Consider the following 25,426-nt stretch of genomic DNA (forward strand, 5'->3'; position numbering starts at 1 on the left):
CGGAAAATTTTAAATAAAGCAAAAATCCACCCCCCTAGTGCAACCACCCTAGGATAAACCAAACATGAGTACCTGAGTATGCTACTTTCTAGCCTTTTAGAAACACAGATGTAATTTCATGTCGTTTAGACCTAGGGTACCCCACCTTTTCATTTAACTTGCCTCATAAGCATTCCCTAATTATTTTATTTTTCATCATGGTAAAATATACATAACGTGATATTGGCCATTTTATCCATCTTCGAATGTGTAATTCAGGAATATTAGATAGTCACTGTTCTGTGTAACCATCGTTGCTGTGCATCTCCACAGCTTTTTTTTATCCTTGGTATTCTCTATATTTAAAAATGTTTCACAAACCACACTTAAAACTGCATAATATCCAGCCATAGATAACTTACTTGAAAGCATTTACTACCAAACTTTGAACAGATGCTGATTTTTGTGCTCACTATGATGTAGACTTTATGGCTAAGGTAGTGAAGCAAATGTGGTTTTTGCCTTCTTCTTGGACCTTAAGCCTGGTGAAGGAAGTAGCCAGAAGTGGGCAGTTGGAGTCCTGCACAGGGTGAGCGTGGGGGCCGGGGGTGCAAATGGGAAGAGAGCCCCTAACTTAGGTATAATTTACACAATCTTTCCTTGATTATTGTAGATCTAGTGTGTAGCAGATTTTTTTTTAGCTGTTATAAGTAATATTGTGAGATATTTGTAGGTGTGTAGCAGATTTTTTTTTAGCTGTTATAAGTAATATTGTGAGATATTTGTAGGTGTAAATATTTGTTCACATTCAGATTATTTTATGAACGTTTTGAAAAGTGGAATTACTGAACTACTTACTACAACAGCAAAGTAAGAGGTATTCTTTTGGAGCACTGGTTATTGTTAACCCAAACTTCACCATTCTAAAGGTTGGGAGCTGCCACCAAGCATTTCCCTTGCCTGTTCCATCTTGTGAGCTCTACTGACCTTTTTAAATAAATGTATGTCTGACTTGTAGGATTATATGAAGAGTTGGGGCTGAGAAGTGAGTGTATCCAACTGGGAAGAGCTAAGGAGAACAGGGGCAAAGGGAATATGGCTGAGGTTGACATTTAGTGTCACAGGTGACATTTGAACTGTCCAGCTGATTGACTTCCGTCAAAGGCCTTGGTCTGACTCCTGCTTTAGGGCTGTGCTCTATGTGTGTGCTGACAGAGTTTGGCTTCCTTCTGTGAAATTCAGACTTGCAGACTTGAAGCTCATTGTGAAGTAAAAAGCGTATAAAAAAACAAAGTATCTGTTTATCATCTAAACAGAAATTTTTGGTCTATTATCAGCTGGAAGAGACTTTTGGATAGTATATAATCTTCCCTGTTCAGACCATAGATGAAGCTTCTGAGGTTTTGAAAACTTAAGAGACATTCTGAAGGAAACCAGTTGGGTAGATAGAGAAATCTCTCTTGAGTTCTCTTGTGGTTTACTCCATAACCTGCCCCGTGTTTTCTTAGCCTTTGTTCTTGTCCTTGGAGTTCTTCTCTTCTGTCTTTTAAATTCCTGATTTGGCTTTCTGCCATTTTCTTCTAAGATGCTGTTCATCTTCAGTGTTGCATACATATATGTGTTGGTTGCTGTCTATCAATAGTCATCACGTTCTGCTGAAGTGTTTGCATGCCTTTTTCTGTGTCGGTCTTAGCCTACTAATTTGTTTGCCAACTGCCGTCTTCATCTTGGCCTAGGTGTTTATTGGAAAGTCCCTGTTGGCTCTGGCAAAAGTACCCAGTGATGTTTTATTTTTCTCCCTTTGTGTTAGCCCTTTTGAGTAATTTTGTAGGGTTTTGTTTTTTTTTATTCATGTTAAGTAGTACAACTTCCGGTGATGTAGTAAATATGGAAACCTGGTCTGGGGCCAAAGAGTAAATAGTTTTTAAATAGATCATTAATATTGAGAATCAAAATAGTACACAGATCTCTGATGTATTTATTTTATGATGACCGATAGATAACAATTAAGTTGGTAAAGCTTTACCACAAATACACATCGTTATATACATGTGCATATACTTTTTTATGTATAGTAAATCTTGTAAGGTCAAACTTACAAAAAAGTTAACATTGCTTTGTGTTTGACAAAGTGCCATTATCTTCAGTAGAGCTTCATATCTAATGACTCTAAATATAGGACCAGAGGCCAGCCCCCTGACAATAATTAAAAAAAAAGAACTTGAAAAGCCAGAGCACCAAATTTGGGCTGAGGCTGTCAGCCCCAGTATGAAGTGATTATTATGTAGTTGGAAAATCTGTAGCTTAGATCCTAAACAATTTCTCGTAATCCATAGCTCAAAATAATTCACAGAGTTATCAGGATCTTTCATTTTTGAGAGAAAGGAATGATTTCTCATTTATCTTAAGTCTTTTATGTTGGCAATTCCATCCTTAATTAAAAAGGCGTTGGCATTTTCATTATGAAAATGGTTTTCCTGGACTTATAGCTGAGTCCATTAATTTAGTGTTTCAAAACTGATTGGCATTAGCCTGTTAGTTACTTTTATATAAAAACAACTTAAAAATTCATTTTCGAGTGTCTTGATTTTAAAGACCATTCCAGACATCTGTTCCTCCTGGGTCTACTGGATCGATGTGTTAAGTTCTGGAGAACTAGGGAATAAATATAGCACACTCCACTTCCAAAAAAGATGACAGCCATTATCACTGTTTAAGGCACTTGAGGAGAGCCTAAGTAGACGCACCCTAGATGAATACCTTACACTTGTTCTCTCTCTCATTTTCTTCCATATCTTTCAGTGTAGAGAGATAAATGTAATAGCAATGATATTTCCTTAAATGCTTACTGTCAAGCCATGTGTTATGTCCTGTTAGCATTCATAACAGTCCTATGAAGATAGGTAGTATGATGCCCATTTCACACATTGGGAGGCTGAGACTCCCCAAGAGGTCACCTGATTAACCCCCTGACACCTCTTGATTGATCGATCCTTGTCATTCCCTTACCACCTCTGTTCCCTTCTGCACATCACTGCTGGTCCCATCTGTGTTCTTTATAACATTCTCCTCCAGACACACCTTCTAAGAGTCCACACTGCATAGGGATAAAGCCCAGATTTCCACATGTGTACAGGTTGACCCCGACTTCTTTGACTTTATACCCCACAACCTCCTTACAAGAATCTGCACTAGATTCTTACACAAAGGTGTACTTCCCCAGCTGTTTCTCCTGCAAATGGCTATTATTTGCCAGACACTCCGTTAGGATCGTAGGTAAAGTTCTTACCTTCAAAACTTTAGACTAGTAGCAAGGTAGATGTGCACATACATCACTTCTCCTTAACTTTTATGTATCTAATCGCAGATTGGCTTACAGCATTTGCCCTTGGTGAAAGTTTCCCGTACCATTCAAGATAAAAGTTGATTCCACCTTTCTCTGAATGAAGCCTGAACTGACTGTACCAAATATTTATCTTCAAGTTTTAATCTTATTTTCATGTGCCTGGATCTTAGCCCACTTCTCGGTTATAGACTCTATAGACAAAGTCTGTGATTTTAATATATCTTTGATTTTTAAATTCTATTTTTAAAGAAAAGATTAATTTGTAAAAAAATCTATAAAATGTAATAAAGAAATTTCAGCATTGGGCCACCATATTTTTAATATATTGCATGATGGTCTGAGACCACATGTGTTAAAGTATAAAAAATTAGGTTGGCACACAAAAGTGGCATGTCATTTGTTTTTCTGGATGTTTAAAAAAAAACTCTGGCACCAAGGTTTTTTTTTTTTAATTTTTTTAATTGAATTAATAATATTACTGTGATACCTTCCTTTTCACTAGTTATCAGCACAGGAAGAAAGCCTTTTGAATATGAACCAGGCCTTTAAAAGACGCTAATAAATATCTTGAGTGCTAGTCCTTCAAGTTACGGGACTTGTTAAAAATACCATAAATGGTAAGTGAATGAGCAAATGGAGTCCTGACTAGGGAGTTTGGAAACCTGTTCTATTCCTGACACAAGCCACTTAAAGGGGGGTGACTCTGATGTCAGCGGCACAGTGAGCCCCGATGTCTTTGTGTGCCAAATGTGGCCCCGATTTCTTTGTCCGCTATGATGCATGCCAAAGGATGCATCATAGCAGACATTGTGGGTTTTTGACACATTAAATACTTTTATGGGTGCCTCTCCCCATGTTGTGTTAGTTGAACTTCATTCATCTGTTGGTTTACAGATAAATTTATTTTCTCATAGTTCTGGAGGGTGGAAGTCCAAGGTCAAAGTGTTGGCACATTTGTTTTCTTCTGAGGCTTCTCTCCTTGGCTTGCAGCTGCCACCTTCTCGCTGTGTCCTCATATGGTCTTTTCTCTATGTGTGCATATCTTTGCGTGTGGGGTCTCTCTGTCTGGATCTTCTCTTTAAAGCCAGTCAGCTTGGATCAGGGATCACTCAAATGGCCTCATTTTAACTTCATCACCTCTTTAAGGTGCATACAGTTATATTCTGTGTATGGGGAGTTAAGGCTTCAGCATTTTGAGGATTTTGAGGAGACACAATTTAGCACATAACATCTATTTAAAATAACCTTCATTTATTTTATATAGAGACTAGTAAAAAGAAGAAACCAAAAATAGCCTTCTACCTAGTTAGTGCCTATTGTTAAAGAGGGAGGGTAAGAACATGAAAAGATAATTCAAACTGTATTCAAGGTTATAAAAGGAAATTGAATGCTCTCCTAGTCCCTTCCTTCCACACTAAGGCAACCTCTTTAAATATATTTACACAAATGTTTACTATGCGGAGTCCAGGTACATTTTTTCTCTGATCTTAATGTATCACACAAAACACAGATCTTTCGGTATCTACACACCCTCTGTATGACTACATTGTATTCCATTGTATATGTCCTGTATTTTAATGTAACTAGTGACCATTTAATGGGCATTTAAGTTGTTTCTAGGTACCTTCCCCAACCCTTGCCTCCATTACAAATAATGGATTTGGATTCCTTTTAAATACACATTATGGAGAGAAGAGGGATGAGCTACCTAATAAAAACAACTGGCATTCGGTTTGGGTAAAGGCAGCCTTTTTTTTCACCTTCCAGTTTATTGGCCCTTATTAGTTGCTGTGAAAGGTATTTCAGTCTTTCTTACCCTCCAGCCCCTGACCATATGCCACAACGTCCTTCCTGAATAATGTGGAAGGAGGGGCTTCCCCTGGCAGCATTAGGTCATATCACGCCGCTGTCCTTCCTCCTACAGAAGAAAGGTCTATCTGAATCATGAACAGGCAGAAACTATTTTTAGTTAAGTAGAACAGTTTTTCTTGTAAGAATTGCTGTTTCCGTGCCCACGATGGCACATGAATCCTTTCTGGCTGCTTCTACCCTTTGGAGAGGGGCCAGCTTTCTAATGGAATGTAAGCAGTCTTACTGCTAATCAAGATTTACAGCTGAGACTGAGATGCCCGGCCGCTCATTGGATTTGCAGACCCTCTAAGCTAGCAGCAGCGACTCAGACGAAGTGCAGTGCAGAGGCCACCCGTCCTGTTCTCCAGGCCCTCCCTCCGTCCTGAGGCCCGGCCTCTCAGCCACGGGTATCATCTGGCATTATTTTGTAAGCTGTGCCACGGTGCAGATGTTCTTTGCTGAAGAATTACTTTCATTTCTGACTCATTTCAGGAAATGAGGCAGTCTATCAGAGGTGTTCTTCATTTTCAGACCCATGGAGAATTCATTTTCTCCTGGGATTTCTAACCACATGTGGGCAGTGCTTTATTTACCCAGATGTGAGAAATAACAGTAATGAACAGCCCTCTTCCAAAGCAGGCCTTCCTTCCCGGCAGAATCCAATGTGAAGACCCACAGGAGCTTATGCTCTTATTAATGTAAATATTTCTGAGGTTTTGGTTTTGTGTGATGCTTGTGGACATGCTGTGTGTATGGGCTTCGGTGCAAGAAAAATATAATTTAGCAACAGAGTTAAAAGGTAGTCTGGAGTGTTTCTAATTACTGTTTGTTTAGTTCACCATTGCCCTAGTAAGTGGATTTAAGTAACCTTGGGGGTAGGGAATGTAATGTTCATATTCTAGTCAGCCATGCAAATCAAATTCTAACTCAGTATTGCAGAGAACACGCCATGGAGTCATTATATATGTATTCCACTGAATTTTAAATTTAGAACTGAGAGCATTTTGGAATGGGCATTTTCTACCTGTCCTGCATCGGCATGAATTGTGTACAGGTCCAAAATCAACTCTACTGTGTGCTACAACCTTATTAAAAATTTTTTTTCAACGTTTATTTATCTTTGGGAGAGAGAAAGAGAGAGAGAGAATGAATGAATGAATGAGCAGGGGAGGAGCAGAGAGAGAGGGAAACATAGAATCTGAAGCAGGCTCCAGGCTCTGAGCTGTCAGCACAGAGCCCGACATGGGGCTCGAACCCACAAACTGTGAGATCATGACCTGAGCTGAAGTCAGATGCTTAACCGACTGAGCCATTGAGGCACCCCACTACAACGCCATTTAAAATCCATCAGTGGTCTTTGACATTCAGTTCTCTTTTTAATTTGAAACAAAAGAGAGGGAGGGACTTAAAAGTTTCTCTTTCCTTTTTTTCCCCATCCTTCAGTGGCTGTAATAGGAAATGGAAGTATTAAGGGGACCTAGAGCAGTGGTTCTGTCAACCTTGGCTGCACCTTGGAATCAGCCTGGGAACTTTAAAAACTACAGATGCCTGGGTCCCACCCGCAGAGATTCTGGGTTAACTGTTTGGCATGCAACCTGCCTTGGGATTTTTCAAAAGCTCCCCAGTGGATGTTATTGTGCTCTAGATGCTGAGAACCACAGACATGAGAGACCTCTCATCCAGGGGTTCCCAGCCCTGGCTGCAGACTAGCATCACCTGGAAGGCTGTTGAAAGAAACACAGATGCCCCCCAGTTGAAACCACATTTCTAGAGGAGGGAGCCAGTATTGCTAGAAAGCCCCCAGATGATTCTGATGCACAGCAAGGGTTAAGGCAAGCTGACATAATCTAACCATCGCATATCACAGGTGAGAAAAACATGGTCGTATCCCAGTTGTTGCAGGAGCAAGTTTGGGACTCAGGTCTGACCCTCCAACTGGTCTCTGCTGCTTGACACCACCCCCTGGTATTTGTCCGTTGTATTTATTGATGCTTCCTCATCCTTCAGGTGATGTTCCTGCCTCCAGGAGGCCTTTTCTGACTCCTCATACTCTCCACTCATCCAGTCGGGGTAAGATGCCCTTCTTTTATATTTGAACAGTGCCTCGAGCTCTCCTCTAAGACTGTCAACTCTGGGATGACAGGAGTCGTCCTTTCTGTAACATGCTGGCAAGGTGTAGGCTCCCAGATAATTTGTTGAGTCGAGGTTCCCTGATTCTTTATTTTTCAGTTAGTCCACATGGACTGCTAACAAGAATCCATTTCTATATGTTAGCTTCTGAAAATAGCTTCTGAAAGCAAAAGTCATTTATTTTTCTAGGGCCCACTGTCCTGTGGGTCAAGATCTCATACACAAGGACTCCCCATCCCTACCTTCCAGAACAGAGGTTTTGGAGAAAAAAGAATTCACGGGGCTTTTGATAACAATGAAAATAAAATTTCAGTGACTTCACAAGTTGTTACTTAAAACATCTGGGGACTTTTGGATAACGTACTTATGAGTGTGTATGGCATCAGTGGAAGGGAGTGTGGCATTTATTTTAAGACAAAAAGTTGTATGACGAAAATAATGCTATTTCGTGGAAATATGTTTTAGGGATTAAATTATGTCCTTTATCATACTGCATATAAAACTCTGAGAAGCCACGTTCTGTTAGCATAGCTGAATTAAATCCTTTGGCTTCTCTGGATTCATACATTAAATTCTTTTCAGTTGATTTAAAAAAAAAAAACTGTCTTCTGTCATCCCACTTTACTTAAGGTCATGCTTGGTCAGTGTCTTATTTTTATTTGAAAAACATTTCCAGGTTTGCAGTATTTGTGTTTATTCTTGTAGCTGTACCAGAGATTTGTCTCAGAAAGCAGATTGCAACTAGTATCTCTTCAGTTGAAGAGGCCAGGAGGCTGCACACAGGAGTAACGGAGAATTTGAGGCTTATGTGGAGAATTTGAAGCTTTTGGAGCCTAGACTATAAACTGGACTGAGTTATAGGGTAAATGTGAAAATGATGTTAAGACGTTGCAGCCAGGAGAGAATGATGGGAGTGTGTGGGCTCGTTCTGAAGTCTTAGACTTCTAGGCTACTGCTTTATCCATTCAGGTCATGATCTCATGGTTTTGTGGGTTCGAGCCCCATGTCAGGCTCCGTGCTGACAGTGCAGAGCCTGCTGGGATTCTCTGTCTCCCTTTCTCTCTACCCCCCCCCCCCATTCACAATGTCTCTCTCTCAAAATAAATAAATAAATAAAAACTTAAGAAAAAGGAAAGTGGCAGTGTGGCAGCAGGTAAGTGAAGCCACCATATAGTCGGGAATCTTCCTTAAACAAATATTCTTTTTTAAAAATTTTTTTTTTCAATGTTTATTTATTTTTTTTGGGACAGAGAGAGACAGAGCATGAATGGGGGAGGGGAGAGAGAGGGAGACACAGAATCCGAAACAGGCTCCAGGCTCCGAGGCATCAGCCCAGAGCCTGACACGGGGCTCGAACTCACGGACCGCGAGATCGTGACCTGGCTGAAGTCGGACGCTTAACCGACTGCGCCACCCAGGCGCCCCTAAACAAATATTCTTAAAAATTTCAGGAAAAAGCTAAGTCATTTAGCTGGAGGGAAATGTAAAATGGTTTTACATTAAAATATTTTTGATTATACTGTGGAATATAAAGTGCAACCTTTTGCATGACTTTTTTTTTTTAAAGGTGAAATATGAAATTTTAGAGAAGCACTTCTGTCCAGTCTCTCCTTTGCTGCTATTTGGGTGGAAAATGAATAGACTGATACAACTTTGCTAAGGAACCAGCCTCTATCATGCTAATTTCAGAGGCTCAGCAGTATACTGTGGAAGAGAAGGGGAATGGGGGAGAGGAGATTTATTAAACACATAAGACACAGTGTTCAGTGTTTCAGCCATGTTGTGTCATCAAATCTTTAGGACTACCCTGCAAATGAGGACTTAATTCACACCAGCTTTTATGTGCGAGGACATATATATGCACCTGTCCACTACGGAGCAGAGCCAGAATTTAAATCCAGGTCTGTCTGATTCCAGAGTCCCTGTAATTTTCTTACTAACAGGACCTCTTAGTCATGAGAGTGGAAAAGTCTCCAGAGGACAGTATTTACTGGTACAAGTGGGCTGACTTTCAGCTTCCTTTACAGTTGTTATTGAACATTAATAGGTTAACATTTATAAGCTTCTGTGACATGGTTAAAAGCACTTCTTCATAATGTTCTATAAAGTTCTGACTTTAAAACGGCATGCCGTTGCAGTGGTGTAGAGTTCAGGTGTATTCATCACCATGATTTGAAGAGGGGAAAGGAATAGTCAGCAATGACCATTTTTGGTCCAAACACAGGCAGAATTTTGTAAATTCATCTCTCAGATGTCACGCATTTGACTTGAGGGAGGCAGCAAAGCAAAATGGTTGATAGTTTGCACTTTGCCATGTGATTCCTGGGTTTGAGAGGCCTGGCCCTGTTGCCTGCTAGCTGTGTGATCTTGGACAAGTCACCTAACCCCTTGGTGCCTTAGTTTCTTCATCAAAAAGGCAGGGATAATAATAACTTGATTAAACTTGCTGTTTTGAGAATTAAATAACATAAGGCATATAAAGAGCTTGGAACATTGTGTGAGAGAAAGTAAGTGCTCAGTAGATGTTTAGCTATTCTCAGTGGACAGAAGCTAGATGCTACATGACCCAGCAACCCCACTGCTAGGTATTGACTTGAGAAATGAAAACCCGTGTCCACAAAAGACCCTCTAGTGAAAGTTTATAGAAGTTTTATTCATAATTAGCAAAATGTGGAAATAACTCAAATGTCCACCAGCTGGCAAATGGATAGGCTATGGTACATCCACACAATGGAATAGTGTTCAGTAGCAAAAAGGACCAGATTACTGATCCAGGCCAACAACATGGATAAATCTCAAAAGTGTTCTGCTTAGTGAAAGAAGCCAGATAGAAGAGGCTGCGTATGATTTGATTCCGTGTATGTGACATTCCGAAAAGGCAAAACTGTAGGGAGACATCGGATGGTTGCTTGCCAAGGACCAGAAGCAAGCAGAGAAGATTGAGTGTGGAGGGGCAGGGGAAGGCTCTTTGGGGTGATGGAAATACTCTGTATCTTAATTGTCCTGGAGGTTACATGAGTACACATTAGTCAAAATGCATCAGACTTAGGGTAAATTTTTTCCCGTGTATAATAAGTTAAACCTTAGTAAACCTGATTAATAATAATAATAATAAAAAGTCAGGTGCTGCATCATATGACAAATAGTGGGAGAAAAGGGATTTAGAAACAGTAATCGGAAGTGGCAGAAACTGAAGATATTTTGCAGTTTCAAGGACTATGGACGATGGGTGGAATGATTTCATTAATTTTTCTCTCACAGGCTGTGAGTTAGAAAAATATAGAAACCTGTGGAATGGTTCTGTCCTACCCAAGCACACCTGATTCTCTTTGCTGTGCGCACTGGTCTGCTACCCCATTTCTTTTAAGCCTACCGACGAGAGCTGCTTGTATTTCTCAGGCCTGGGGATCTCCTGGGTTGCTTCCCAGGAGAATCCTGAAGGAGAGAGGGCTGGCTGTGTGATGAGGCATTCATGCAAACAGAGCGTTGGTGTTCTAGATGAACTGAGGGTTACTATTCTAGTTTATTAAGTAGTCTGAGTGCATTTATGGATAAGATATGTTATCTCAGCGCATTGTTCATTCATCATGAGTCATGGAGGCCCTGGCCCTTGATCACGGAGCTCATGCTTATCGTTAGCAGCACTGGGCACAGCTGACCACTCCCTCCTTCCTGAAATTCTTTCTGTGCATGGCTTCTGAGGTGCTGCTCCATTTTGATTCCGCTTGCAACCGCGCTTTTCTTTTCTGTCCCCTCTGCTGGATCCTTCTCTTCCCAGTCCTGGCCTCTAAACGTTGGAGTGCCAACAGCTTTGTGCTCTGGCCACTTCCCATCTCAGCTCACTACTTAGGTGATAGTCATTTCCATCTATTTGGTGATGACTTCCATATCTGCCGCCCTGATCACTGTCTCTCCCTGGCTTTTCAGCTGCCTGCTTTACCTCTCCACTTGGCTATACTCTTGCAAACATGGCATCTCCAAAACCAACTTCTGGTTTGTTTTCTAAACCTACACTTCTTCCTCTTTTCATCATCTCGGCAGTGACTTCACCCAGTTGCTCAATCCCTCAAACCTAAAGTCTTCCTGGATGGCTGCCTTTCCTTCACACCTCATGTCGGACCCATTAGCATCTATCCCAAGCCCAAGCACTCCTCATCTCCCAACTCGTACCTGAGTCTAAACCCAGGCCTTCACCATGTCTTGTTGGGACTTCGAATCACTTCCTCAGCCCTCTTCCTGCCTCTATTCATTACCTTATGGTCTGAGTTCACACAACAGCCATGGGGATTCTTCTGTATTATACTTTTATACTAGGTGCAGTGGCTTCTCTACAAACAGTATGAAGTGCAGGCTCCTAACCGTGTACCGTAAGACCCCCGCCACCTCCTTGTCCCCATGTCTTCTTGCCATGCCTGTCTCTCATGGTGCTCCAGCTACACCAGCCCCTCACTGTCCCTTGATGTGTCCCCCTCCTTCCCGGAATGCTCTTCTCATCCTCCTCTCCACCTGCTCTCACCTCCCAACCCTTTTCTGTCTAGGATTCTTGCTCTTGGGGCTTCATTCAGTTCTCCTTCAGATGCCACCCCTTAGAGCTCGCTGTCCTCCCTTACTCATCGATCCCAAATAGCACTGTTAACTCTCTGTTCCCTTCACGTGCTTTATTTGACTTCAGAGCATTTATCTCTACCTGAAATTAACTTTGTGTGTTTTGTTTATTGCCTCTGTCCCCCAGTAGGTCATAAGCTGCATAGGAACACTGTTGTGGTGCTCAATAAGTGTCTTTTGAATGACTGAAGGAATAAGTGAATTAATGCTCAGATACCCCTATATTAAAAATTAAAGAACCTTCCTCAACCCTAATATCCCTCTCCGTCTCTCACCCCATTTCTCTGTCTTTGTTAAGGGAGAATCCCTAAATGTTGTATAGGTATACTACCCATTTCCTCTTCACTCTGCTGCGATCTGGGGTCTTTTCCCTTCACTCTGGTGAAATTTCTCAGGGTCATTCAAGCTGTATGTGTTGCTGCTTCTAGTAGATACATTCCTATCCTGTCTTACATTTAGTTTTTTTTTTTTAAGTTTATTTATTTTGAGAGAGGCAGAGATGGCACGAGCAGGGGGAGGGGCAGAGAGAGAGAGGGTGAGAGAGAATCCCAAGCAGGCTCCGTGCTGCCAGCACAGAGGCTGATGTGGGGCTCGAACTCATGAACCAGGAGATCATGACCTGAACTGAAACCAGGAGTTGGACGCTTAACCAACTGAACCACCCAGGTGCCCCTTACGTTAAGTTTTATTATGGAACATCAGTTTCCTGAAAAGGGACTTTTTCTGTGTTGTTACCTGTTAATGTCTTCTGCATCTCGCGCAGTGTCTGGCACATAATAGGTGCCAGAAGTGGTGTTCTTGTGTTTCTACGTGTCGTGTCCTGTTGTGAGATGTTTGACATGAGTCCTCACTTCCAGTTTTTGTAAATGGAAAAAAAATTTTTTTTTACTTTTGGCAAAGTGTTGTATAGAATTATTTTTTAAAAGTTTATGTAAGTAGACAAGTGAATAATACAAGATTTGTTGTGAAAAAGAACATGTCCCCCTCCAGTTTTTGTTCCTGAGAGGCAAGTATTTTTAACTGCAGCTGATTATGTTAACAATCACTTCTATATCTTTAATTAACATAAATTAACGTTTCAGTGGTTATCTACTGATGAAAAAGTTTAACCCGGGTTCATCTACCCCTGCTCCTCTCCCCTCTCATGCAAATTTCCCAACCCCCATCCTCCCAATATTGTAATTGCAATTTTGGTAAGATCAATATGCAGCATTTACTTTGTTAGAACTTTGTCGTACTTTCCACAGAGGAGCCCTGGAATGTAGTTTGATTACTTTTCCTCACAAAACTACACAGTGAATACTGTACTGACTTTTTTTTTTTAATCTCTTCATTTTGGATGTACTTAGGAATATTCAACCTGAGACTCTACCCCAGTTGTAAATCTCTCAGTCGACCACATAGTGAATGCACCAAGTTCATCTGTTTGGAGTCAGTTCCTCTCAGACCCTTCTGATCTTGTCTCTGTCTAGGTTGCTTTCTTGGCCCCCAAACAGCTAGGGCTTCCACTTCACTGCTCTCCTGCAGACTCCTTTTGCCTCTCTTGTATCGGAGCCACTGGTCTCTGGAACTTAATGACTTACTCTTTGTTGGTTCACTGCTTCACACAGTCTCCAGTTCCTTATGGAGGAAAGGTGTAAGAAGAGCTAAGTTTTTGAGACTTGCAGGTCTGACAATGCCTTTGTTCCCCTGGCTTTTAACTGACGGCTTGACTAACTTTATAATTCTTGAGCAGAAATCATCTCTACTGAGAATTTTGAAGCCTCTGCCTTCCAGTGTTGTTCTTGAGTAGTTCCTGCCATTTGGACTTAAAATCCTTGGTATGAAAAACTCTTTTGGGAAATTCCATTATGATGTACCTTGGTATAGTTGTTCTCTTTGCATTTAATGTGCTGGAAACTCAGCCTCCTCGCTGTGGAAACCCGGTCCCCTTCCCTCTCCTCATTCTTGTCTTATCTTTAAAGGGAAAACAGCGTCCTTTAGTTTTGGGTGAAAGATGTCCTCCAGTCCTGGGGGGAAAAATGCCCTTTGATGCTGGGAAATTTCTTTCCTTTGCAATCACTTCCCCTTCATTTTCTTTGATGATGAACACTTTATTTTTTGGACTTGGCTATCCTGAATTGTTCCCCAAACTTTCCAGCTTTCCAGCTTTCCATCTCTGTTTTTTTATTCACCTTTCTTGGCCATTTGCTGAATTGTGTCTTTCAAGCCTTCTATTGACTTTTCAATCTGCCATCATTTTAATTTCTAAGATTTAATATTTTTATTTCTCTTTCTCTCTTTCCGATAATATCTTGTCCTTATTTCATGAATGTACTTTTTCTCAGATATCTGAAGATGCTAGAGTTTTGAATTTTTTTAAACTTTTTTCTTCCTGTGATTTTTGTCCTCCAAGTTGCTTTGTTGTTTCTCTGTTAGGTGTTTTACCTAATATCCAGAAAGTCTTATTGTTCCCTCCTGTTTTAGATTAGATATCTAAAAGGATGACTGGAGGTTCTTTGATAGCATATTGTGTTTAGCTTCATTCTAGGATGACGTGGCTGAGGTATTTGTTTTTGTTTTGTTTAGGAAATCCTAATGTTAGTATTTTTACGTTTTTCATTTTTCATTTTTATTTGTTTATTTATTTTTTGTTTGTTTGTTTGAACTGACCAGATTCTCCAGAAAAAAAATGACTAGTGAGAAAGCCAAGTACAAGGCTAGGGTGTCTCAACATTCAGTAACAATTGTAGCGTGTAATCTCTCTTCAGTATGGAATCCCAATCCTCATTTATGCCTAGAATCCTCTAGTCCAAAAATCCCTTACTTACTCTTTTCAGACCAATCTTCTAGGTGGGGCATGGGGGGTTGGAGGCAGTTACTTCAAGGAGTGAGGGAGAGAATTGGGTCTCTCTACTTCTTAAATGGACTTTAGCCAATTCTGTGCCCCACCTCCACCCCCACTTCCAGAGGAACCTGATGCTACCAGTCCCTCAGCCCCTTTATGGTTTATAATTTAAATGAAATTGCTTCTAGATAGTCCTGGTTTTGGATTGAGCTTTCTCCAGTCTGCTGAGCCATTGGCCATTAGTCTTTTTGTTCTCCGGCTTCCAAAATTGTGTTACTATCTCTTCTTCCTGTTCTCTTTATATCTGTTTATTTTCCAGTGGCGTTGAGGTTGAAGCAGGACTCTGTGCAGGTGTTTCATAGTCCACCTTTAAATGAAATCCTCACTTGACGTGTTTTTCTTTGTTGTTTATGAGGCATTTGATCACACTTGTGAATCTCTATTTTCACCGACTCTAGTTCTTTTCTTACATACAGTTGGGGTTGAGTGTGGTGCAACGCTCCCTGGACCATGAGTTAGGAAGCTTGGGTTCTGTTCCCAGATTTCATACTTAATCCTGTGCATTCTCTCTCATCATTGTTTTCTCGTCTGTCATTCCAAGGCATTGAAGTAGATGATTCTGAGATCTCTTTGTACCCCAAAATTGCTTTTATTTGTAAGTTGAGATAATCATGTGTAACTGAACACCAAATTAGGAAACAGAGTTGCAGTAGCCAGCTGAAGAAATGCACGAGTTCAGCCTTTCCCTGTATTAGTCTCTGTAACTCTGGTATCTTAGAAGTCTCAAGTAAAATTGCAAGCCACATTTCATGAACAAGAAGCTGTTAAAAGGTTAAAAATTCTGAATTTTGTTTTCCTCTGCACTATTTTCAGCTGATACTTGGATCCATGTTCTCGATAGGGAGATAAAGTGTCAGTTTTGAGCCAGAAGAACAGGGAAGATAATAGAGAAAGAGGTCTGCTTTTTTCCCTTTTACGTTCTAGCAGGGATGGCCATTCTTGGTAGCACCCCACCAGGAAATTGTCCTTCCTATGGAAGCCATGTGTGAGTACATGATAGCCACATCTGTATTTTCTCTCTCCTCCATGTTGCTATTTCTTGTTAGATGGAAAGACAGAGTGGACATTGCATGTCACTGTGGTTTTGACTGGCTGCTTCGATCAGTAACCCAGTGTGCTCAGCAGTGGTCATTACGGTGACTGAGGAGAAAATGTGATCTGTGAGGCCAGTGACCCTGTGGGCCAGAGACCAAGGCGAGGCTCCTTAAGGCAGTGCTTCCCAAACTGAGTTGCACACCAGAGCCACCCCTGCCCCCTGTTACTAACACAGAATCTCTGTGGGGTGGGACACAGGAATTGTTTTGTTAGAGTTTCCCAGGCTTTTAGGATACGCTTAATTCTTATACTGACTCTGGGGAACTATTGTCTTAGGGACAGGAGGCCAAAAAGAAAATCAGACTCTTGAGCGTTTGCAGAGCTCCGGAAAAAAACCACAGAACAGAACCTGAGCCCTGCACACCTAGCCAGCTGACACTCGTATCAGTCCTGGAAAGGATTTCCGACTCTCGCTGCTTTTCTCATGTTCATATTTCACACTCTTTTCCCTCATTCTTTGTAGATCATCTTGCTTTTTAAAGCGCAAAGGGAATAGAAACCCTCAGGAGATGCTGCCTCAACTTCTTTTCTTCCCTCAAAAAAGAAACTGTGTGTGTGCAATGTGTAATGCACAGATAAATTTATGTTTACACTTAACTTTGCTTCCCCGATTAAGGTTAACCCCTCTGCCTGTGCCTCTCTCCATCAGTGACCCCTCCTGTGTATTTTTCTTTTACTCTTTCCATCAGTATTTGTGTGTGTGTGTGTGTGTGTGTGTATGAGTATGTGATATATGTAATATGAATACATATTTCATCTTACAGGACAATGTGCAACAACAAAAATATGCCTTCCTCAACTCTGTGGCCAGCCTAGGTTTATTCATTCAGTCATTCATCTGGTTAGGCCATATTTATTAGAGCCAGCCATGTGCAGAGACCTGGCCAGGCACTGGGCTTCAACATCAGACTAAACAGACATAACCCCGGCTTGCACGATGCTTATGGTCTCTTTGTAATCAGAGTCCTTTAAAAATTATCGTTCTTGGGGTGCCTGGGTGGCGCAGTCATTTAAGTGTCTGACTTCGGCTCAGGTCATGATCTCACGGTTCGTGAGTTCGAGCCCTGCATCGGGCTCTGTGCTGACAGCTCGGAGCCTGGAGCCCGCTTCTGATTCTGTGTCTCCCTCTCTCTCTGCTCCTCCCCTGCTCACGCTGTCTCTGTCTGTCTCTCAAAAATAAATAAATGTAAAAAAATAAAAAAAAATTAAAAATTGTCGTTCTTACTTTCCCCCTTTACAGAAAGAACACATGCTTGTGATCATAAATTTGAAAATAGCTTCCTAATGGGAAGCCACGAAAGGGTTTAAAGCAGAAGAGTACTGAATTTCGTTTTCAGAATTTCATTTACAAAGGTCACTGAGGCTACCGAAGGGGGAAAGGATTGGGAGGGGGTGGAAATTGCTGGCAGGCGATCGGTCAGGGAATTTCTGCTCCAGCCCAGATCAGAGCTTGGCATTGTAAGGAGAGAGGAAGACAGACTCCAGATCTGTTCAGCATGATAGGTTGGTGAATATTTGGTTGTGGGGATGAAGAAGGGGGAGTCCAGGATGACACCCAGGTTTCCGGCTTACCCAGCTGCGTGGGTAGTAGCGCCATTTACTGAGACAGGAAATAATGGAGAAAGAGTAGCTCTGTGCGTGTGTATAGACCTAAGTCCTGTGTGAATGCTCCGTGAGTCTGACATGTCTTGGAAGTTTCTAGGTGGAGGGGTCACATAAGCAGCTGGATGTATGAATCTGGAGTTGAAAAGAGACCACTTGAAATAGAGCAGTGCATTTGGAACCTTTAGTCCAAAGCTGCCAACAGATGCCGTGGGTAGATTACAGAGGAGCAGGCCACAGGTGGCCACCTGAATATTTTCAGAAGTCAAGCTCCAACCAGGAAGGATGCACCAACAGAGGGGACCAGAGAGATGAAAGAACCTCTAAGGGAAGAAAAGCAAGAGAAGGTGTCTTCAAAAACGGTTACAGTCAGCTGTGGCAAAGGTTGTTGTGATGTCAAATAAGGCACAAATGTAAAGCAGATGTTAGGTTCAGCCACGTGAAAATCGTGGATGATCTTAGCCAGAGTCAGGTGGCAGGTGGTCACAAGTGGAGTCCCTGGGAGAGGGGTGCCAGCTCATCTAAAGCCCTGGCAAGAGTATTAAGGATTTTGGACTGTGTTGTAATGTAGTAGGTGCAGTGGAAAGGCTGATTAAAGTTGTTTTTCCTTTCTATGATAGCCTCTTATCTTTATTGTTTTATTTTGGTTATCAGAGCAATATGTACTCATTGTAAAAGTTTAAAACATGTAAAATATGACTCACAGTGGAGCGTCTGACTCTTGATTTCAGGTTGGGTTGTGGTCCCAGGGTTGTGGGATCGAGCCCCATGTTGGGCTCAGTGCTGAGTGTGGAGCCTGCTTAGGATTCTCTCTGTCTCCCTCTGCTCCTCTCCCCTGCTCACATGTCTGCTTTCTTTCTGAAATTAAAAATAAAAATTAAAAATTAAACACAAATATGACTGACAACAATCTTTATAATTGCATTCCCTCATATATAACCACCATTAATAGTTTGGGGTATATCCTTGCAGGTTCTTCTGTGAATGTGCTATCACATACATACATTGATACACATTTACTTTCCAAAAATTTGACTTATTGCCATATAGTCTGCTAAAGCTTGTATTTTTACCTGTGTATTCCAGACCTTTCTTCACATAAAGCAGATGTATGTAGTCTGCTATTGTGCTGTAGTATATTCTCCAAATTTTTGAGTTTTATTTGGAAATCTTTGCTTTCTCACACTATGCTATACTGAACATACTTGTACATATTTACCTGTGTTTTCCTTATATATGTGTGTGTGTACAGGAATCTTTGTAGAATAAGTTCCTAAAATGGAATTGTGGAGACAAAGGACATGTGCATTTGACATTCTGATAGTGTCACAGTGCCCAAGGAGAGGGGCTTTTTCTTCTTTTCTTTTCCTTTCCTTTCCTTTCCTTTTTCTTTGCTTTGCTTTGCCTTGCCTTTTCCTTTTCCTTTTCCTTTTCCTTTTCCTTTTCCTTTTCCTTTTCCTTTTCCTTTTCCTTTTCCTTTTCCTTTTCCTTTCTTTCTCCCTTATCTTAGTTGGAAGAATTTTGAGCATGAAAAATGTCAACAAGGAGCAAATGAAGAGCAGGTTGAAGTCACAGGAAAAAGTACTGAATGTCTTCTAGGAAGAAGCCAGTGGGAACGGGAACCAAAGTGTGGGAGGAATCTTCAAGCCAAGGAGGAGAGGGTGGGAAGCAGGGTCTTCAATCACCGCAGCAGCCCCAGAACCTTGATGGGTGCTGGCACCAAATACTTGGTGGTTGAATGAATAAATGAATGTAGTTTGGTTGATTTGGCAGTGGAACTTCATGATGTTTCTCTCTGAAAGCATCTAGTTTTGTACTTTTTCTACAAATCAGAAGGTTAAGATTTCTTACTGAAACCGGTAAAGGAGAAGTTGGAGATTTGAAAAGCCCTTCTTGCTTAGCGAACCCAGTTGCCCAGGTCAGGCAGGACTCCCAAGACAGGGTGTCTCTAACCTTCCTTCCCAGTCGCCTGCAGGGCCTGTTGATTTTAAGGCCTTAATATCCCTGGACTCCGTCTAATTCTGTTCATCCCCACTACCACCATCATTATATTAGTTCCAGCCTGGATTTTCTTAGCAGCTTCTTAGATGGTCTCTTATGTCTTGTACATGGCTCAGAACTTGGTGTAGGGACCACCTACCTCCTCCAACCCCCCAGCCAGGCTGGCTCAGGAGCACCTTCCGAGCCTTGTGTGGCATCTCTTCTCCCTGGATGGTCACTTGTATGTTGCTTGCTTGTTTGGTTTTTTTAAATCTAAAACCTTCATATGTGAATGTCTTAACATTTTTACATCTCTAACACCTATAATGCTTAGCTCATGTTGCATGCTGCAAAAATGATTGATGTTATTTTGTGTGAAAGCCTGATGCTTATATAAACTTGGTACACAGAAAAAGGGGAGGGGATAAGGACAAAAGCAGGCTTGAGATGAACTCACAAAGGACTGGTAATTTAAGACATTTGATCCTGGAACCATCCTCAGGATTATTACTCCCTAGGGAAAGGCAATCTGCTCTAAGAGTCATTTGTATTAGTATTTCTGTAATTAGCATGTTAAATGCAGATTTTGAAAAATTGGAAATACCTCACATCTCTAAGGTGATTTAGCTACATTCAGGTGATCTGTTTAGTTTTACAATCTCAAATAACTACTGTGTGGTATTTTCTAGAGTAGAAACACTTGAACCTCTTTAGTTGCATCTGGCCAGCTGGAGGATAATCACATGATTGAAGTCCCTGATGGGATTCTAAAAGAAATGGCCTTCCAGCCCATTAAATTAAGAGTTTCCAAATTAGGATTGGAATGTTCCTGTTTCTGCCTGCTTCCCCACCCCCATCACTGTGCCCCATGTCATCTATGGGAAGAGTACTGGGAGATCCTTACCAGCTGGTATTTCAAGTTACAGAATCAGAGTGTAATGAAAGAAAGAGACACACAGAGTTGGTTATTTTTCTGTGGAGCAGAGGGCCTGGGTTCATTCCCTAGGACCGTCTGGAGGGCGCTTGTCTGAGGGGTGCTTCTTGCTGTGATTCCTCTCTCCCCATCCAGGGTCTGTTTCCCTCAAACGGCTACCTACTCATAGCACATTCCCTGCATCCTCTGCAGTTAGGATGGCCATCCCTCCCACCACTGCTTCAGCAGAAGGGCATGACTGGAGCAGGGTCTGAGTGCTCACTTCCCCGAAGGCCACTGGGCTGTAGAAGAGTAAAAAGCAAGAGGATGAGGTCTTTGCTGCTAGGGTTGCACTTGACTCTGTCGTGTTTCTGCTGAGCAGTGGCAGCACAAGGGACAGTGGCCAAATATGAATTTAAATCACCTTAACCATATAGACATTTGGGTCTCTTTAGCCTAAAATAATATGTGGCACTATTAAAACTAATCCATTTGGAAGGAATTTTTGTCCTCCCAGTTTCTTATTTAACCGGCAGCTTAAAAAATATGCCCATACATCCAAAATTTAAGTTAGGAGCATGATTTAGAAATATTTAATAATACAGTAGAGAATGCATAAAAATGGATTTACATGTTTCTTGAATCCTCTTTGTTTTCCATATTAGACTAAATTTACAGACACTTAACCAATTTTTTTCACGTTTGTTTTTTTTGTTTATTTATCAATTATTTGAGAGAGAGAAACAGAGCTCGTGTGCAAGCCAGGCAGAGGAAGAGAGAGAAACATGCTCAGTGCAGAGCCCGACACGGGACTTGATCCCATAACCCTGAGATCCTGACCTGAGCTGAAAGCAAGAGTTGGACGCTCAGTGACTGAGCTACCCAGGTGCCCCACTTCCTAATTTTTGATGTAACAGAACATTTAATAAACTGCTGTCAGCATTCTAATTTCTTGGCATAGTCCAAAGGCTGTAACCCTTTTTAAAAAAAATGAAAACTTCAGGAAGGTTCAAACATAGCATTTTCCCCCCTTTCATTATATAATACGTGTAGCTAATATTCATCTAGTATTTATATGTGTAGGTACCATGCTAAACATTTCACATGCCACAACTTATTTCATGTTCAAAACAACCCCAAGAGTAAGTACTGTCATTCCCATTCTTCAGGTGTAGACTTCAAGGCATAGAAAGGTTGAATAAACTTCTCAAAGTCATAGTTAGGAAGTGGTAGGTCTGGGATTTGAACTCAGGTCTGTCTGACTCCAGCAGCCAGCTATATAGAAGTTATGCATCCATTTGGTAAGTCATTCAGCAGGTAACAATGGAGTACCTAACGTGGCCGAGGTACTGTTCTAGGGAATTCGGCTGTGCTTGGGATTCAGTTAGAAACAAGGTGAAGTCTTTTCCTCATGGAACTCTCACAATATATAATAATGAAGCTATTGTTAGGTACTAAAGGAAAGTACAGCAGGGCAAGGTGGCAGAGAACAGTGGCTCTTCTTTAGAGCTGGAAAAGTTAGGATTTCAGGGACAGCCTTTCTGAGGCAGGGATATTGAACAGAGACCTGCGTAATGCAAAAGAGCAACTTCCTAAGACCACAGGGCAGTGTCATATGGCTACAGGCATAGTTTATGAGCTTCTAGGTTCAAATTCTGATTCTCCTGCTCATCAGCTGTGTGATCTTGGACAAAATATGCAACTTCTCTCTGCCTCTTCATTGGTGATGTAAAGGTAAATATAATATTTATTAAAAGAACTTAGCTATAAAACAAGCACTGGAATGTAACACTCTTTAAGTGTTAGCTGGTAGTCTCTAGGCACTATGGGAATCGTGAGAAGTAGCTGCTTTCTGGGTCTGTTATTTAAGTAACTTAAATCAGGGACGCCTGGGTGGCTCAGTTGGCTGAGTGACTTTGGCTCAGGTCATGATCTCATGGTTTGTCAGTTCAAGCCACCCTTATGGTTCTGTGCTAACAGCTCAGAGCCTGGAGCCTGCTTCTGATTCTGTGCCTCCCTCTCTCTCTGCCCCTCCGCCACTCACACTCTGTCTCTCTGTCTCTCTCTCAAAAGTAAATAAACATAATTTTTTTTAAGTAACTTAAATATTAAAATTTGGGTAGTCTTTGAAAATTCAGCTGACAGGATTTATTGAGGAATTAAATGCAAGGGTATGGGGGAAAGGAGCCAGGGATGACTCCAATAGTTTTGGTCTGATTAATTTGGTTGATTTGGGGGCCATCTACTGAGATGGAGGAGATTTGGGTATAGCAAGTCTTTTTTGGGGGGGAGAAGGTATACTGGAGGGTGACAATCAAGAACTTGGCTTGTAGTTAAGATTGAGTAACTTCTTAACACGTTCATGTTTTTTATTCACTGTAGAAAATTGGAAAACGTAGACAAATAATAAGAAAATGAAAACACTTGATATCTCATTACCCATTATCTTTTGCTTAAATTTATTCTTACCCCACAGAAATTTAGATCATACAGTATATATAGGGTTTTGTTTGTTTAAAGTTTATATATTTAGAGAGAGTGCGAATGGGGGAGGGGCAGAGAAAGAGGGAGAGAATCTCAAGCAGGCTCATCTCGGCTAGCATGAAGCCCAGTGTGGGGCTTGAAATCATGAACCATCAAAAATGACCTGCACTGAAACCAAGAGCCAGGAGCTTAACTGACTGAGCCACCCAGGTACCCCTTTTGTTTGTTTTATATACACTTCAGTTTATTGGAAAATGGCCCCTGGCAAAGGGGAGAGGTAAAATATAGGCAAGGTGATAAGAGCCCTAGCCCTGTGAAAGCCCTCTACACCTGCCATCACAGACAGCAGGTATGGACTCAAGCCTTCAAAGAGCTCTCCAGCTAAGGAGGGTGGAGCATATGATAGATCTTGTTTCTGCTCTTCTGTCTTAGGACCCCCAGCACCTGCTAACCTGTACAGTTTCATCCACAATTGTTAGCAGGTTGTTGTTGTTGTTGTTGTTTTTAAACTATACAGTACTTTGTTTTCACTGTGGAGAGGGCACATCACCTAAAACTTACCATTGTGGCTATTTTTAAATGCACAGTTCAGCGGTGTTAAGTATATTTACACTGTTGTACAACGGTCACTAGCATCCATCTCTGGAATTTTTTCATTATAGAAAACTGAAACGCTATACCCAGTAAACACAATTCCCCATGCTTCCCTCCTCTTAGCCTCGACAACCACTGTTTTACTTTCCGTCTCTGAATTTGACTACTCTAGGGATATCAGATAAGTATTTGTTCTTTTGTGACTGACTTATTTCTCTTAGCATCATGTCCTTAGGATTCATCCATGTTGGAGCATGTGTCAGAATTTGCTTTTTAAGGCTAAATAATACTGCATTGAATATTTTGTTTATCCATTCATGTGCAGGTGAGTACTTGGTCTGCTCTTACCTATTGGCTGTGGTGAATAATGCTGCTGTGAACAGGGTATATGGATATTTGTTTGAGTTCCTGCTTTGAATTCTTTCGGCATATACTATATGCAGTTAAAAATGTTTTTTAACGTTTTTATTTATTTTTGAGAGACAGAGAGAGATAGAATGTGAGCAGAGGAGGGGCGGGGAGAGAGGGAGACACAGAATTTGAAGCAGGCTCCAGGCTCTAACCTGTCAGCACAGAGACTGATATGAGGCTTGAACCCATGAGCAGTGAGATCATGACCTAAGCCAAAGTTGGACGCTTACCTAACTGGGCCACCCAGGTGCCCCTAAATGCAGTTTTATAGTCTGCTTTTTTTTTTTTTTACATTAAAGTATATTGTTAGAATTTTGTGTGAATATTTTTCTACAAAATTATTTTAAATAATTGCACTATATATTATCAGTAGCTATATTTTCTTTTTTTTTTTTTAATTTTTTTTTTCAACGTTTATTTATTTTTGGGACAGAGAGAGACAGAGCACGAACGGGGGAGGGGCAGAGAGAGAGGGAGACACAGAATCGGAAACAGGCTCCAGGCTCTGAGCCATCAGCCCAGAGCCCGACGCGGGGCTCGAACTCACGGACCGCGAGATCGTGACCTGACTGAAGTCGGACGCTTAACCGACTGCGCCACCCAGGCGCCCCTCAGTAGCTATATTTTCATTGACTTAAGCAAGAATTGTTTCCTGGAGATAGAATTGTAAGGCAAAGAGTATGACTAATATTAAAGGTTTTGCTACATTTGCCAAATTGCCAACCAGAAACTCATACAACCTGACATTAGCAAAATCTGTATGTATTCCACGCTCCTTTGCTAATACTAGGTATTGGTCATTATTTTCTGTCAATTTGATAATTTAAATCCTGGTTTTCCTTTTATGTAAAGTTAAGGTTCACTTTCTGAGTTTTTTTTTTTTTTGTAGCCGATTACTGGGAAGATACTGATTTGGTAAACGTTCAACTTGTGAGATGATGACAGATGATGGCCACCCATGGGATTCTTCCTAGTCCTTAATTCTCAGGCAGTTGCAAGCCTTTTGCTCTGTGTATATATGACAAGCTGTGTAATCAGGTTTTGAGTTCTTCTGTTTTGTGTGCTAAATACATTCTTAATAGTTAAAATTTCACGGTTCCTTATTTAGAATTCAAAAATCTAAAAAGTGCTGAAAAGAGGGCCACCTGGGTGCTCAGTTGGTTAAGCGTCCAACTTCAGCTCAGGTCATGATCTCGTGGTTTATGGGTCTGAGCCCCTCATCCAGCTCTGCACTGAGAGTGTAGAGCCTGCCTGGGATTCTCTCTCTCTTTCCCTTTTCTCTCTGAACCCCTCTCCCCTCACTTTATCTCTCTCTCTCTCTCTCAAAATATATAAAAAACTTAAGTGCTGAAAAGAAATTTTTTGGTAATTCATTTGGTTATAAAACCTAACAGATAATAACACTGTGTGTCAGCTATACTCAGAAACAAACACCTGACAGATCTGAACTCATTTGGTGGAGAAACCCGACCTCCACCAGCATGAGACTGTTAATATATTTTATTTATCCCATTTAGAGTGACTGCTCATATTTTTGACTGCAAAACAT

The 25,426-nt window shown here is 41.2% G+C and overlaps 1 protein-coding gene across 3 annotated transcripts in view; it reads left to right on the forward strand.

Annotated features, from left to right (window-relative positions):
* Positions 1-25,426, forward strand: part of ANO6 (anoctamin 6) — a 196,690-nt gene that overhangs the window by 41,055 nt on the left and 130,209 nt on the right. For 2 of the 3 annotated variants that reach the window (XM_047064841.1, XM_047064842.1), the window contains exon 2: positions 7,184-7,246. The exons of the other annotated variant lie outside the window; for it this stretch is intronic. In XM_047064841.1, the coding sequence (XP_046920797.1) occupies positions 7,184-7,246 (63 nt within the window). The remainder of the gene's footprint in view (positions 1-7,183; positions 7,247-25,426) is intronic. 3 annotated transcript variants of the gene reach the window in all.

The sequence above is a fragment of the Lynx rufus genome, unplaced genomic scaffold, assembly GCF_022079265.1.
Source record: "Lynx rufus isolate CCGP_SWC_20201006 ecotype Redwood Valley unplaced genomic scaffold, mLynRuf1.p SCAF_7, whole genome shotgun sequence".
In the NCBI taxonomy this organism is placed as follows: Eukaryota; Metazoa; Chordata; class Mammalia; order Carnivora; family Felidae; genus Lynx; species Lynx rufus.